The 17,083-nt window shown below is 36.6% G+C and overlaps 1 protein-coding gene across 6 annotated transcripts in view; it reads left to right on the forward strand.

The window, feature by feature from the left end:
• Positions 1-17,083, forward strand: part of twz (BTB/POZ domain-containing protein twz) — a 518,618-nt gene that overhangs the window by 432,382 nt on the left and 69,153 nt on the right. For 4 of the 6 annotated variants that reach the window (XM_069844849.1, XM_069844847.1, XM_069844846.1 and 1 more), the window contains one exon: positions 2,377-2,571. In XM_069844849.1, the coding sequence (XP_069700950.1) occupies positions 2,377-2,571 (195 nt within the window). The remainder of the gene's footprint in view (positions 1-2,376; positions 2,572-17,083) is intronic. The other 2 variants (XM_069844848.1, XM_069844851.1) reach the window with 1 other exon arrangement.

Consider the following 17,083-nt stretch of genomic DNA (forward strand, 5'->3'; position numbering starts at 1 on the left):
ATACATATCAACTTAATTACATATCACCTTAATTTATTTACATATCAACTTAATTACATATCACCTTAATTAATTACATATCATCTTAATTTATATACATATCAACTTAATTACATATCACCTTAATTTATTTACATATCAACTTAATTACATATCACCTTAATTTATTTACATATCACCTTAATTTATATACATATCAACTTAATTACATATCACCTTAATTTATATACATATCAACTTAATTACATATGACCTTAATTTATTTACATATCACCTTAATTTATATACATATCAACTTAATTACATATCACCTTAATTTATTTACATATCACCTTAATTTATATACATATCAACTTAATTACATATCACCTTAATTTATATACATATCAACTTAATTACATATGACCTTAATTTATTTACATATCACCTTAATTTATTTACATATCAACTTAATTACATATCACCTTAATTTATTTACATATCACCTTAATTTATATACATATCAACTTAATTACATATCACCTTAATTTATATACATATCAACTTAATTACATATGACCTTAATTTATTTACATATCACCTTAATATATTTACCTATCAACTTAATTACATGACACAACTTAGATAATTACACTGCACCTCCAATTACATTTTCAGTCTAATCTTCTCAACCTTTCCTTAAATGTATTGATTTTAAGAGGACCACCCTGAAAGATTGCCGCAGGTAAGCTGTTCCAGTCTACTATTGTGCGGTTAACAAAGGAAATTTTTGCCACGTCCGTTCTTTGTTTTCTACATTTAAACTTCCTAATATGATCAGCCCTTCCTAAGTATGATGGTGTTGCTAATCTAGCATCGATGTCGGTCCATGCTTTGTGTCCCATTTGTGCCTTAAACAATGTGGTGAGTCTGGTTTTTCGTCGCCTTGATTTGAGAAGTTTCCACCCTAAATCTTTTATTGTCTCCTCACCATGTCCCTTTCCCATTTTGACATATTTTGCTGCCTTGCGTTGGACCTTTTCTATTGAATCGATTTGGTTTTGTCTGTACGGATTCCACCCTACTGTTCCATATTCCATAGTTGGGCGAAGAAGGGTTTTGTACGCTAATTCTTTTGACCTTCGGTTAGATTTCTTCAGAATACGCATAGAGAAATGTAGTGCTTTCCAGGCTTTCCTTGTGGTATTAGTGACTTGTTCCTCCCAACGCAGTTTGTTACTTAAATATATACGTAGGTATTTACAAATGCTCACTTGTGGCACCGATGTACCATTCAGCTGATATCCTTCGTTGAAAATAGTTTTTTACTCAATATGTTAAAAATATAAAACTTATTTAAATATTAATCTGCATCATTAACATTACATTTATTTAATGTTCAATCTAGAGATAAGTCACATAACATTTCATTAAATATCAAAGAAATATTACAGGATGTTGAAATACCGCACAGAATTTCTGTAGCAAATCATACATTTTAAAGTTTTCGAATGAAATAGATCTTCTGTCTTCTGTGAGCATAGATTGGTAATGGTAAAATCTAGGTGCAACATCGCGAGATGTTATTGTAGCATATCTGAAATAAATCGTTCCTGTTGAATTCACGCTCAATCTTCATAGAAGACAGTGTAGGGTAAAGATTGGTAAATTGTGATACTAATAATTAGAGCCTGAATATTAGGCAAAATGCCTTTTTTAAACTGAACGTATATATGAAAGACCTAGTAGAGATAAACACGTTTCCACACATTTGGGGACGATAGGCCCAAATTATATTTTGCCTATTTTAGCTCCCGTTGCCTATTTCAAGATTAAATGCCTTTTTTAAAGCCTTTTTACGTCGTTATTGTACATTTTATATATTTTAATGGGTTTAAAATAAACCGCACATAGATTATAAAAAAAAAAAAGGAACGGTTGTACAAATTAAAAATAAATATTCACCTCACACAAAAATTTGCTGAGAATCTTATTCTCTAGAAATACATACGTTTCCAAGAAGTCGTAAACTTTTCTCTCCTACCGATTCCATCTTTTATGTCACTTAACAAAGATGTTTCAACAGAAAAACCTGAGTGCTCAGGTCACTTCGGGGTTTACCAGCGAAAGAAAGGGGATGAGGGAAGTATTAAAAGCAAGTCTCCAGGTCCCGTTACTGTTGTCGCTTTCACGCACAAGTCACGCGTACTTTGAAGTCTCTAATTCCTTCTCACATCCCTCTTTTTGAGACAATACACAGGCGGTTCTTCCCGATCCCTGAAAGAAAGTAGAGACAGTCCCTCTGAGCAGTCTGGGAAGGTTTCGTCCCTCTGATCACTGTTTGTAGTTGCTTGCCTCCTAGCAAATGCCCCGACTGGTTCGCTGATGTGGTTCCAGGTTGCTCTCCCCGAGCAGTTCGCCCGCCACGTCGCCCACCATGTCCAATTCGTCGTCGCCGACGCCGCCGGCGCTCAACTACAACCACAAGATCACGGGCATCCCCTGCGTGGCGGCGGCGTCCCGCTACACGGCGCCGGTGCACATCGACGTCGGCGGCACCATCTACACGTCGTCCCTCGAGACGCTCACAAAGTAAGTAGCAGTCGCATTTCAATGACATAGCGCAAGCAATATTGTCAATAGATGTGTGCGCACGAGGTTTTCTCATCTTGCGAATGTTCATGATTATTTTTCTCGCTCTCCGGAGAACGAATTCGAGTACAAAGGATTATAAGTCCAGCGCCGTGGTGACTAAATGTGAGCAATATTAAGGGGAGAGGATGGTATTTTTTTTGTGAAAAATGAGTAAATTAAAAAAAAATTCTTTAAAGTACTCTGTGATATGTGTGGAATGCTTAACTTAATAGTTTGTGGGTATTTGTGCCCTTATCAGATGTTGAGACCCATTTTTAAACTTCCTGCATTATGGATTTTTAAATCACACGCTCGCTTTTATAGGTTTACGATAACTTCATTTTTTTTTTTGCTACATTGCCAGACAAAAAAATGGATATAATTTCTGAACTATTAAAGATTCATGCATGAAATTTAGAATACACATTCTTTAGACTATTAGGAAACTTTTGTCTGTAACAGTATTTTGTTAATTGATTTCATTTTAAAAATACGTCCGTTTGTTTGCAAGAAAGGAATTCAGAAAAGTGTTATTAAATTTTAATTGTTTATTTTACAAACGTATGGACTAATATCAAAATTCTGTTACAGACAGTTTGTAGAACATGCTTTTGCAAATACATTGAAAAACACTGGATGAATCTACCTTTAAAAATGGTTTAGATATATCGGCTTTAGTACAATCCTGCATTGGGTATATTTTTTTTAAATCTGGGCCCAACATTTTTTTTATATTTATTTTTGGTTGAGTTGCCACAGCTATGAGCTCTCTACATACAAAAAATTACTATTTTACACCAAATAGGAAAAGAACTTAAAAAAAATACCATCCTCTTCCCTTAACTGTAGGTATGCATTTAGCCACCGATGTGTTGAATGTGTAGAAACACTGAACCTTGTGCTAGGCTTCGCTCGGGCGTGGATTCAAAATCCACTTCAGTCATTTCCTGGTTGTATATATACAGGGTTAGTTAAAAGTCCAGCACCACCTAAATAACTTTTGAAGCATGTGGTTCAGTGACATGAAACTTGGTATGTGGGGATAACCATATATAGTCTTGGTCACCTTGCTTCATACCCTAAGGGTGAAACCTAACCATTTTTCCCCCATTACTACATATACTAGTGGATTGTGGTAATTTTCTAGTTTGCAGGTTGAATTTTCTTTTGCCATCTTCGTTTTGAATTTCGATACTGACAAATACTACAAATACTACAACTGGTATGTTGGCAGCTGAGACGAATATCGACAACATTTTTCGGTACTGGAATTCCATGAAATTAAAATTGTACTAGATTTCTGAGCCGGTTACTGGAAGCTATAGAAATTTGAACATACTGATAATTAATTAATATCAGTATTAATATTAATACATCATAGTTATTTTATGCGTTGCGTTGTGGTTATAATTCAAGATTATAGTCAGGTAAGTTTTCGGAGTTAGTACTAATAATTTCATGTGTTCAAACAAAATACATTTTTAGGTTAGGTCTCGTGAATCAATTGTTTAGTCAAACCAATGAATTTCGTATTGCCAGACAAAATACTTGATATGTTGATCCCTTTCCCGTATAGTTTGCCTACGAAAATATGTTACAAATTATTGAATTATTTAGAATAACCTTCCAACATAAATTATGGTAAGTAAATAAGTCATTTAGTACGTAGGATCGTGTGATATCTGGTAACAGTTGGTATCACTGACTAGACGGCAATATTTACTGTTTAGGAACTGTTCTTATGTGACCCTCACTATACTGAGAATTCATGAATTCAATAATGGCATTAAATGGAACACCAAATATATATTTTTTATTTTTGAATAAAGCTCATTAAGAGCTTTTCAAAAAGTACCCACACATCATAAATTCGGTTATTTACCGAAAGCTGCCTATTTTTCCGCGGAATCGCTCTGGCCCATTTCCCAAACTCATCTTTTTCTTTGGGAGATGAAAAGAAATGTTTTGTTACACTATTTCTACTGTATTCCAATCTACAACCCGGAACAAAACAGTACGGAATTTTGTCATTATTTTGTAAACCACCACACAATATCCTTTTGTGCGAGATCGTGCGTATTTGCTTGTTTTCCGCACAGAACCAATACGCGGGAAGTGTGAAATACCACATTCAGTATTCCCAACCTAACACACATAACAATTCCCCTCTTCTTACCGCTTAAGCGCGACATTCATTTTACTGCTTTAGGCTTTTAACATATTATTTTTAGAGACGTTTAACATAGTAATAATTATAAATTGGAAACTTACCACTGCAATTTCACCTAAATTGCAATGTTAATTATTGTTTTTAAATATTTGCAAAAATTAAGTAAAGTCTACTACTCCACGAAACTTATTGCATTCCTAATACAAGTAACATTAAGGAAGCCGTGAAAAAATCAACAAGATTCCAGATGCGGATGTTATTACTGCAATATGTTATATAAATAATATTGTTAAAATATTAAAATGAAAAATAAATCATTACATAACCTTACCGTTTGTTTTAAGTTCGCACCTATAGACTGAGGGAAAAAAAAAGACAGACGTATATCACGGCCTGCTGGAGTATAGTAAACACAGAAAACATTTTATAGCAACAATGTTGAAGAAAGATATTTTGGTTTTTTCCGAAGTTGCCGTCAGTAAACAGAAACCAAAATGGAGATTTCATTGCAACTAATTAGAAATTCGTCTTTCAGGTATGTAATAAACGATCTTCACACAAAATAATGTACGATACACGAGCGGTATATTTGTTTTCATGCAACTACGTTTCGATTCTTTTCCTCGAACATGAAAACGTCAACATACCGCTCTTGTAACGTATATTACTATTGTCATTGATTAATTCAAAGCACAACAAATTGAAGGCAACTACATAACCCTCAACAACAAAGTGTATCAACAATCCCAAGCAATTTTCATCATTAAACGCGCGAGAAATATATTTCCGAGGTATCTGACTTCAGACAACCGATAGATCCTAGCGATCGAAGCGCAATTAGTTGTCAGGTCCGCCACCGACAATGGGAAAGCATAGAAGTGCGTACACTATTTCTTTTATTAGTCCTGATTGAACTCTCCCTACATCGCAGGCATGTCGTCCAGGCAACCGTTTGCTTGTTCGCAGTAGTTCATCGTCCTGAGCAATAAGACCCGTGAAGTTGTTGTGCTATGTCAATGGTAAAGTTATTTGGTTGCCACTGTAGCTAGTGCGATGGCACATTCACTCACTTCCCGGCCGGTCGGGTTGCTTCCAGCCGGCATTGTGAAATCGGAAACAATGCCGCACGCGTTACGGCGTGCGTGATTAATTAACAGGGATCAACAAACAGCCGCGAGTGAGCCAAGACAGCAGCAAAAACTGGCAAACGCTTCCTTGCCTTCTGAATTATTGATAGACTCGCAGGCACCGTTACGCCCAGGACTGGGTTCGACACGGATTTTGGAGGTTTTCTAGAAGTACTTCTGCAATAATTACAACAACTGTGAATGGCTGAAAGCCATCTATATTATTAATTAATTAATTTATTTATTTATTTATAGGTATTTATTTATTCTCATGGACTTTTTAATTTTGTCTTAGAATAGTAATATGCGTTACAAGAGCGGTATGTTGACGTTTTCATGTTCGAGGAAAAGATTGAAAAAGCGAAACGTAGTTGAGCTCTTTTAATTTCCGAGAACATGAAAACAAACATACCGCTCGTGTATCGTACATTATTTTGTGCGAAGATCGTTTATTACATACCTGAAAGACGAATTTCTAATTAGTTGCAATGAAATCTCCATCTTGGTTTCTGTTCAATGACGGCAACTTTTAAAAACTAAAATATCTATCTTCAACATTGTTGCTATAAAATGTTTTCTGTGTTTACTATATTCCAGCAGGCCGTGATATACTGTACGTCTGTCTTTTTTTTCCCCCAGTCTATAAATGCGAACTTAAAACAAACGGTAAGTTTATGTAATGATTTATTTTTCATTTTAATATTTTAACTATAATATTTATATAACAAATTGCAGTAATAACATCCGCATTTGGAATCTTGTTGATTTTTTCACGGCTTCCTTAATGTTACTTGTATCAGGAATGCAATAAGTTTCGTGGAGTAGTAGACTTTACTTAATTTTTGCAAATATTTAAAAACAATAATTAACAGTGCAATTTAGGTGAAATTGCAGTGGTAAGTTTCCAATTTATAATTATTACTATGTTAAACGTCTCTAAAAATAGTATGTTAAAAGCCTAAAGCAGTAAAATGAATATGGCGCTTAAGCGGTAAGAAGAGGGAAATTGTTATGTGTGTTACGTTGGGAATACTGAATGTGGTATTTCACACTTACCGCGTACTGGTTCTGTGCGGAAAACAAGCAAATACGCACGATCTCGCACATAAGACATTACAGAAACTTAGGAATGAAAATATTGGAATTTCACTGGGCAAAAGGTAAAATTAATTCCTTAGCATATGGTGATGATGTTGTCCTTCTAGGACAAACAGAAGATGATATCAAGAAACCTTTTAGACTCTTTGTAGAAGAAACAAGTATAACAGGGTTAAAAATTAATTTTGATAAAACTAAATACATGAATATATCACGCACCCCAAATAATAGAGAGTCAACTTATAATAGATGATTGGGAGTTTCAAAAAGTTACTGAATTTAAATACGTAGGAAGTATAATTAATGAAGCAGGCTTATTTGGAAAGAAATTGAACACAGACTGGTTACGGCAAATAAGTGTTACTACTCCCTTCATAAATTGCGTAGTTCCAAACTCCTTTCTAGATTATCAAAATTAAGATGCTATAAAACAATAATCCTACCAACTCTCCTATATTGCTGCGAAACTTGGATATTAAAAAAAAAAAAACAACAAAATCCCTTTTTACTTTTGAGAACAAAATCCTGAGGAAGATTTTTGGTCCCATTCAAGAAAATAACACATGGAGAATTTTGAACAACAAGGAACTAAGGGATATTTATAAAGATCCGGACATAATAGCCTTAATAAAAAGTCGAAAACTACGTTGCCTTGGACACGTTCTACGGCGTGATGAAGACTCTCTTCTACGAAAAGCTTTCGACTATTCTCCAAGATGTACAGACCTCTTGGTAGACCTCGTCTCCGTTGGCAGGACCAAGTATATGATAATCTTTGTACGGTGGGAGGACGACAAGAAGATGCAGAGAACAGAGACGAATGGCGATATATCGTGAAGAGGCTAAAAACAATCGGAACAAACTTTGATGATGCATTGCTGCCAAACCAAGCATTTCTGGACATTTGGTCCTCTCTTGAAAAACTATCACTTTGCTGTCCAGTACAATATACCAAAAGTTAACGGTGTTTTTTTTTTGATCACTCTGTATAGACTAGTAACTCTCTTAATTCTTGAAAACTTTCCCTACGTATAATGTATCAACATGTTCATTGTTGAACGCTTAGTGAAATTTTGCTGATGCAATCACAGCAAAACTCTACAAGCTATAAGATTTACGAAAATATTAGGAATAGTTTCGTTTTTCGCGTATGAATACATTTGTTTTCTAAGCTGGGCATATGTAGAATTTCGAAGGCCGCCATAAGTTGCATTGTTACAGCGTATTTAACTATTAACAAATGAAAATAGGTCTACAATATCATCTGCATAACATACGTTGTACTAGGCATGAACATTATTGTCCAAAAATTACTTAGAAAACTTTTTTATTCACCATTCCGCAAAATTCTTCCTGTGAATATTAGCTCCTTACATTGAACTTAGCAGATTTTTCAGCCTATAAAAATAAAAGTCGGGAAAAGCGAATGAAAAATGTCCAACGTCTGTCCTCTGCGTGAGTAATTATTTTGTGCGAGATCGTGCGTATTTGCTTGGTTTCCGCACAAAACCAATCCGCGGAAAGTCTAAAATTCCACATTCAGTATTCCCAACCTAACACACATAACAATTTCCCTCTTCTTACTGCTTAAGTGACATATTGATTTTACTGCTTTAGGCTTTTAACATATTATTTTTAGAGACGTTCAATATAGTAATAATTATAAATTGGAAACTTACCACTGCAATTTCACCTAAATTGCACTGTTAATTATTGTTTTTAAATATTTGCAAAAATTAAGTAAAGTCTACTACTCCACGAAACTTATTGCATTCCTGATACAAGTAACATTAAGGAAGCCGTGAAAAAATCAACAAGATTCCAAATGCGGATGTTATTACTGCAATTTGTTATATAAATATTATAGTTAAAATATTAAAATGAAAAATAAATCATTACATAACCTTACCGTTTGTTTTAAGTTCGCATTTATAGACTGGGGGAAAAAAAAGACAGACGTACAGTATATCACGGCCTGCTGGAATATAGTAAACACAGAAAACATTTTATAGCAACAATGTTGAAGATAGATATTTTAGTTTTTAAAAGTTGCCGTCATTGAACAGAAACCAAGATGGAGATTTCATTGCAACTAATTAGAAATTCGTCTTTCAGGTATGTAATAAACGATCTTCGCACAAAATAATGTACGATACACGAGCGGTATGTTTGTTTACATGTTCTCGGAAATTAAAAAAGCTCAACTACGTTTCGCTTTTTCAATCTTTTCCTCGACCATGAAAACGTCAACATACCGCTCTTGTAACGTATATTACTATTGCAGCTATGTTAATAGGGTCACTGACTGTTTATGAATAGCCTAATCGCCTGGCAACACCAGGGTTCGAATCTCTCAAGTGTCGCATTTTTGGGAAGGATGAAGTTGAGACCGACCAGCTACAATCTGACTATATTTCCAAAATTCTTTTGATCTTTGTGTTGTGACAACTAATATTGCTGACCGATACAGTTATCTTCAAACTTTATTTAAGCGGGGTGACGGGGATGAAGTTTTGATTATTTTCAGTAAAAAATCGCATTTTCATTTTTTATGAAAAATGAATCAACAATCTCTTATTTATATGTTATGCTCTGTAGCACTCGAAAGCATAAAAATTACGCAATATATAAATGGCTGCACCCTTGAACTTCAATTCCATGGACATTTTACAACTTGTTTTCTCACACTTTTTTATTTCATTTCGTCAAGTTCGAAGTGTAAAGGCTCTTACAATTTTGATGATAGGAACATGAAATTTTTACTGAATGTTCTATACACTGTGATTAACAAAATGGCATATGGATTTTGTGATTAAATTAATACTTTTTAAAATAAAAAATGAAATAATATTTATAGTGGCAGTGGAAAATGTATATTTTTAGGAACGCAATACTTATAAAAATATCCCCCCACCCCTTTCGTAGTAAAGATGTAGTAAAAACATTACCTTGTAAAACGGTGAAGTAAATACCTAACACAACCATAAAAAATAAGGCAAGTTAAAAAGCTTTAAAGAAAAGCATATGTTTTGAAAGCATAAGAAGTTAAAATCTTCAATTAACTATACAGTTTTATTAATGAATTTGTTATTCCACTCTGTTTATTACAAATATTTTCGTGGATTATAATTTCTTTATTGTTTATTATTGTATCTGTGTCTAATGTGTGATGTTTTGTAAATATGCCACTGGTCTACAAAAAAAAAAAAAAAAAAAAAATTCAAACATTTTACTGCAAAGTTCAGCGACACATTTCAAGGACGTAGCTTGAAAAATGTAGAAAAAGAAATTTCACTCTTAACCCCCTTAACCACAAAATCTTTCTGTAATGCTCGGGAAAAGTGACACAAGTCAGTTTCCACAAACCTTTTATTGACAACTTACGGAACATCTCCTCGCTTAGAAAAAAAATACATTACAATAATTCATAGAGAAAAAAAAATCAAATCGACATAAACCAGTGTAAGTTGTCAATAAATTATCAGAAAAGGTTTGTGGAAACTGACTTGTGTCACTTTTCCCAAGCTGCAGATTTGTAAGGAAAAGAAATTCAAAAGTAATAAAAATCGTTAATTGTGTTCAGAAAAGCTATACATCTATTTTTTAGTAGGTTATTTTACGACGCTTTATCAACAGCTTAGGTTATTTAGCGTCTGAATGAGATGAAGGTGATAATGCCGGTGAAATGAGTCCGGGGTCCAGCACCGAAAGTTACCCAGCATTTGCTCATATTGGGTTGAGGGAAAACCCCGGAAAAAACCTCAACCAGGTAACTTGCCCCGACCGGGAATCGAACCCGGGCCACCTGGTTTCGCGGCTAGACGAGCTAACCGTTGCTCCACAGGCGTGGACGCTATACATCTATTTAATTTATCTAAAGTTTTTAGACAGGAAAAAATGACGTGATAGAAATCCGAGTCCTAATAATTGTAAAATATAACAAGCAAATGCTGCAAGCCACTGTTTTACATTTGACTTTGCCAGAAGGAGAAGACCACTACGGTGGTTACTGACAACGCACTTCAAAGATCGGCATCTCTGAAGACGTAGATACTCCTGAGAGTGGATTAGATATCTGCCCAGTTTGATGACACAAGAAGTGGTAAGACGCCTGCATTACCGCCCATCACTCAGTGAAGTTGAACTTTGTGTGCCCAGCGCAGAATCCGAAATGTCTCCCGTCTGCTAACAGCAGGATGTTGGGGAGTAATGCTGATCCCCAGGCGAGGAGCCCCGCGGAAATCTCGACCAGCAGGTCCCCGGGGCAGTTCTGCGCAATAAATAAGCGAGTCCACGATTCGCCTCAAAATGGCATCTGCAATCACATCGAAGGCCGCCACCACTTTACGCCGCGGTAACAAGATGGCTGTCTATCATCAGGTCGGACGCACGCCCATCGTAATGGAGGCTCGGGCGAGCGCGCCGTTCCCAGGCCGGACTCCGTGGGTATCCCCCCCAGTCATCACGGTGGTGCTATGGGAACCACCTACACGACAGGGGTGTCCACCACAACACTAAGCTTGAGTCACAGACAGCGAGTTGCTTGCAAGTGGTGACCTTTAAGGTACGGTCACACGTCGCTACTTTTGCAGCGATGCAGTACAAAAAACTGGGCAACTCTCGTACTGCGACGTGTGAACAACGGTGCAACCCGAAAAGTAGCGCTGCCGAACCTGCTGCCCGCTACTTTTCCATGCTGCGCGCAGCTTAAAAATAGCGACATGTGAACAGGGTTCTCAGGGTTGCAGCCGCAGCATTTTTGATATCGGTTTTGTTGAAACTTTTGCTGCAGTTGCGACCAGTGTTGCCACCCAAATGTGCCAATGATACTTTTATTGTTGTATAAAACTCCCTGACTAAAGATCAATTTTGATCGAAGATCGAAAAGTAAACCGAGTTCAGACACTTCTTCTATTGTATAAAACTTTTCTGCGATCAAATTAACTTGGTTCAAATGCAATCTAAGTTCACGTGAAATGGATTTGGCAACATCGCATAAACAGGTGAAATACGTGATGCGCGGACCATGTTATACAGGTTTGTTCAGTGTTGCCAATCTAGCGATTTTAACTCTTTTTCAACAACAATTTCTTTTAACTTTTATATTGCTTAAATAGGGATTTAGTGACCTTTTTAGCACCCCATGGTGACCAAATTTAATCTTTCTTTGTTGATAATTAGAAATCTAGCGACTTTACAACTACTTTTTGGCGACTTTCAGTATTACACTCTGTTGGAAACACTGTTTTTTTTTTTTTTGTGCAATGTAAATAATGGCGGACAATAAGAAGAAGGTTGACTGTTCTCCAAGTTGTTATCATGTTATGGTGTTTGATACTGCTAAACATAATAAACAATTTTCGTTTAGTAATACAGTTAATTGAACATTTATGAATGTACCTATCATATCCATTAATAATTAATGGTTGTTATAAACATAATATAATTATAGGTTATGTTATTTGATACTGCTGAACACGATAGAGCCTTATAAAATATAAGAATGTTTGTGTATTAAGGCAAGAAATTGAAAGAAATATATATAAATGTACCTAACATATATATTAAAATTAATAATAATGGATATTTTATTTGCACAATCTGTCACTCGTATATTTCAAACAGAAACGAAATAACTGAACTTCGATCATCTAACTTAATCGGAGAAATTTCTTCAGTCAAAGTTGACTTTAGTTTGAGACAAATTAATCTCAGATTAGACTTTATACAACACAAAATTCCAAGTTCAACTGAAACAAGGATCAATTTAACCTCTGATCTAAGATTAAATGGTTTATACAATCGGGTCTTATTGTTTGGATGTATTTTAATGTTAGATGTGATGAAAATAAATTATTTGTAACAGTTACTAAATGTACAACACAGTCTGAGTATATTTGCTGACGATATAATTCATTTTTTTAATTTTCTGTAGCGTAGTTCCAAACAGGAGGGTTGCCAACATTGATTACGTGAATATGCTGTTGGTTATCATTTAAGTATATAGGCGTTTTTAAAAGCTTTATAGTAAAAATAATGCCAATTTCTGAATACTAGATACGACAGAAAAGCAAATAATAGATAAGTAAGCTTTCGCATGAGTTTCTTAATAATGCGAACATAACCACAAAATGTATATTGAGAAGTCAACACGGAGATGGAAACCTGCAGCATGACTGCGGCTGCAAAAGTAGCGCCTTGTGTGTGAACAGACTCGCAACCTCCAGTTGCAACTTTTGCAGCACTCGGGTTGCGCAGCACGAAAAGTAGCTTGCAGCACTCTACTTTTGGCTTACGTGTGAACACGACACGCAACATTTGCAGCTGCAGTACAAAAGTTGCGCTGCAAAAGTAGCGACGTGTGACCGTACCTTTAGTTTGGACGACACTGCTGTCATCCTCAGTTCTGGGCCACATTTCCTGCATTGACTGTGAAAAGATAACATTTACCACATTATTTTTAAAGCGACGGCTGCCATAGAAGACTACAGTGTGTTTCACTGATAGAGAGAGGTTGAATAATTTCAAGGGAAAAATTGTTCCGGGGCCGAGTATCGATCCCGGGAACTCTAGCGACTGAGCTACCCAGGAACTCCACCTGACACTGTCTCAATTTTTCCACTTTTATCCACATACCTCTAGTGGGCTGATGAGACGCCAAAAACTCACATCGAGTGCACAGAAACTCTGTGTGACTTTAAATTGTGGTTTTCTGTTAACGTACCTACAGTAACGTATATACAGTGAAACCTCTCCTTACAGACACTTTCAAGATACGGACACTCCTCATATACGGACAGATTTTTATGTCCCAACTGAAATAATATAGAAATAATGATAAATTTAACTCTCGTTTACGGACACTCTCAGACACGGACATGGACAGCCGTTTCACAGTCATAAAGCTCGCTTTACCTCCTGACTGCGGACAGAACTTGGATTTCAAGACCTAATGTGTTACAAAAATGGGAAATGCAGTTTTGAGAAATTCTTTCACATGAAAGAAGACAATAAGGGTCTCGTAGGCTACCACTAGCCCAGCCGGCTACCCCTTGTTAGCTGGAAGTGGGTGGATAAACAAAGTCATATAATTTAACCTGTCTGATGGGTCCAAGGTTTCTGCGATCGTGAAATTGTATTCGACACATGATGGGGTTAGTAGGATTATTCTTTTCACTTCAATCAGTTGTTCTGTTTCGAGAGACATGGCACCTGAACGTAAAGGTTAAGTTGAAAACTGTAAATTACAAAACTGCATAACTGTAGATCTAGAATAAAATTGCATGGCACAGTACTGTATTTTCCTTTTTCGGTCTTATCTGCTGTAGTTCAAATTTGCAAAAAATTTATTGTAGTATACTGTATATATCATATATATTATTTTAATGTAGCGAAGTACATATGATATTTCCATGCAGATATTCTGCGTCATCATACGATGAAAGAGTAATGGAAAGGAGAAAAATTCTCTCCGGCACCGGGATTTGAACCCGGGTTTTCAGATCTACGTGCTGATGCTTTATCCACTAAGCCACACCGGATACCCATCCCGGTGTCGGACAGAATCGTCTCAGTTTAAGTTCCAACTCTTGGGTTCCCTCTAGTAGCCGCCCTCTGCACTGTTGGAACTTAAACTGAGACGATTTTGTCCGACACCGGGATGGGTATCCGGTGTGGCTTAGCGCATAAACATTAGGACGTAGAGCTGAAAACCTGGGTTCAAATATCGGTTCCGGAGAGAATTTTTCTCCATTCCATTACTCTTTCATCGTAGTATACTGTATTTAGAATTAAGCTACAGGAATACGTTTCATTTAAAGCGTGAAGGGATACATAATGCATATTATAAATTTACTGTTAGATTGGGGAGCCTCCCTCCCAATAAAGAACACCTCCCAGATGCGGACAGATTGTTACGTCCCTTCAATATCCGTAAATGAGAGGTTTCACTGTATTATGGAAATATAGCTTTCAGGTAAAGTTCCCTGTGAAACCTGAATGCACTAGTGCTCTATCGACTGAGCTACCCAGGAACTCCACCAGACACCGTCTCAATTTTTCCCCTTTTATCCACACACCTCGAGTGGGCTGACGAGACACCAGAAACCCACATCAATAGGTTGTCCTCAATAGCGTTATACTAGTTTCCATGTTTTAACGCGACGAAAAAAGAAAATAGTTCTATAGGCGAGGAGTGAGTGCGGACTAGAGGGTAGCTTATACAGCGTTGTCACATTGAGTGAAAATATAACCCTTCACTGGAGTTATAATGCAAAAATTAGTCTCCTAGTGACAAGGTGGGAATACAATGTCAACCGAGCACGATGCGATGTTCTCTTGTTCGACGGGACAGTGTTGCCAAACTTACAGCACCAGACCACGTGCGTTATGTATGTGCTGTGTCATTGCCGCTGTTATTGCAAGTGTAAAAGTGTAAATCGCATGCATTTCGAATACTCCATCATTCGCGAACTTTAAAAATTCTGGTGAAAACTGCAAAGCGCTTAACTGAATTTGAACACGTGCCACGACTAGGTAGCAAGCGAGCCTATACTGACAGCAACATGATGTCACTTCCTGTTTTGTCGCATCGCTACAAAAACTCCGCATTATTACTTCTGAAGCAGGTACAGTGAGAGTTGAAGAAAAGTTACTGATGTTTACTATTGTATACAGGTACTACAGTTATAACCAGTCTGCTATTTGAAGCGTTTTATTGTGTATTACAAATTTTTTCGTAAAGTGTAGCAGTGTTACTCATTACGACTGCTATCTACTACTACTACTATTATTATTATTATTATTATTATTATTATTATTATTATTATTCTACCTCATTCAGGTTTTCCTTCAAATAATCTCTCTTTTTTTTCCAAAGTGTACCATTTGCTTCCTGTCTTTTATTGAAATAATTATCTCTATACGGATGACGTGAATATGTTAGGAGAAAATCCACTAACGATTAGGGAAAACGCGGGAATTTTACTGGAAGCAAGTAAAGCGACAGGTTTGGAAGTAAATCCCGAAAAGACAAAGTATATGATTATGTCTCGTGACGAGAATATTGAAAGAAATGGAAATATAAAAATTGGAAAGTTATCCTTTGCAGAGGTGGAAAAATTCAAATACCTGGAAGCAACAGTAACAAATATAAACGCAGAATAAATATGGGAAATGCCTATTATTATTCGGTTGAGAAGCTTTTATCACCCAGTCTGCTGTCAAAAAATCTGAAAGTTAGAATTTATAAAACAGTTATATTACCGGTTGTTCTGTATGGTTGTGAAACTGGGACTCTCACTTTGAGAGAGGAACATAGGTTAAGGGTGTTTGAGAATAAGGTTCTTAGGAAAATATTTGGGGCCAAGAGGGATGAAGTTACAGGAGAATGGAGAAAGTTACACAACACAGAACTGCACGCATTGTATTCTTCACCTGACATAATTAGGAACATTAAATCCAGACGTTTGAGATGGGCAGGGCATGTAGCACGTATGGGCGAATCCAGAAATGCGTATAGAGTGTTAGTTGGGAGGCCGGAGGATAAAAGACCTTTAGGGAGGCCGAGACGTAGATGGGAGGATAATATTAAAATGGATTTGAGGGAGGTGGGATATGGTGATAGAGAATGGATTAATCTTGCTCAGGATAGGGACCGATGGCGGGCTTATTTGAGGGCGGCAATGAACCTCCGGGTTCCTTAAAAGCCAGTAAGTATTATTATTATTATTATTATTATTATTATTATTATTAAATTAGAATAGCAACACGTTCCTCCCAGTTATCTTGTGCTTTGAGCACCGCCCACGTCTCGTTAAAGCCACATCCAAGGTGAATGTGCTGGACAGCCCTGGCGCGGGACTGCATAAGAGCCGGCGGTGGAAACGAAAGAAAGAATTCCAGTCGTGCAGTGTGCCGGGGGCCTGGGTTATTGCCACGAAGTGTAAAAATGCCGGGCCCACATATCACGGAACGGTCTGCACACCGTGGAGCGCGTTCCGACCAAACACAACAATGGCGGACGAAACTGACTCCTCTTGTGGCAATCAGTCATGTATGTGTTCCAGAAACTTCT

This window comes from Periplaneta americana, chromosome 14, assembly GCF_040183065.1.
Source record: "Periplaneta americana isolate PAMFEO1 chromosome 14, P.americana_PAMFEO1_priV1, whole genome shotgun sequence".
Classification (NCBI taxonomy): Eukaryota; Metazoa; Arthropoda; class Insecta; order Blattodea; family Blattidae; genus Periplaneta; species Periplaneta americana.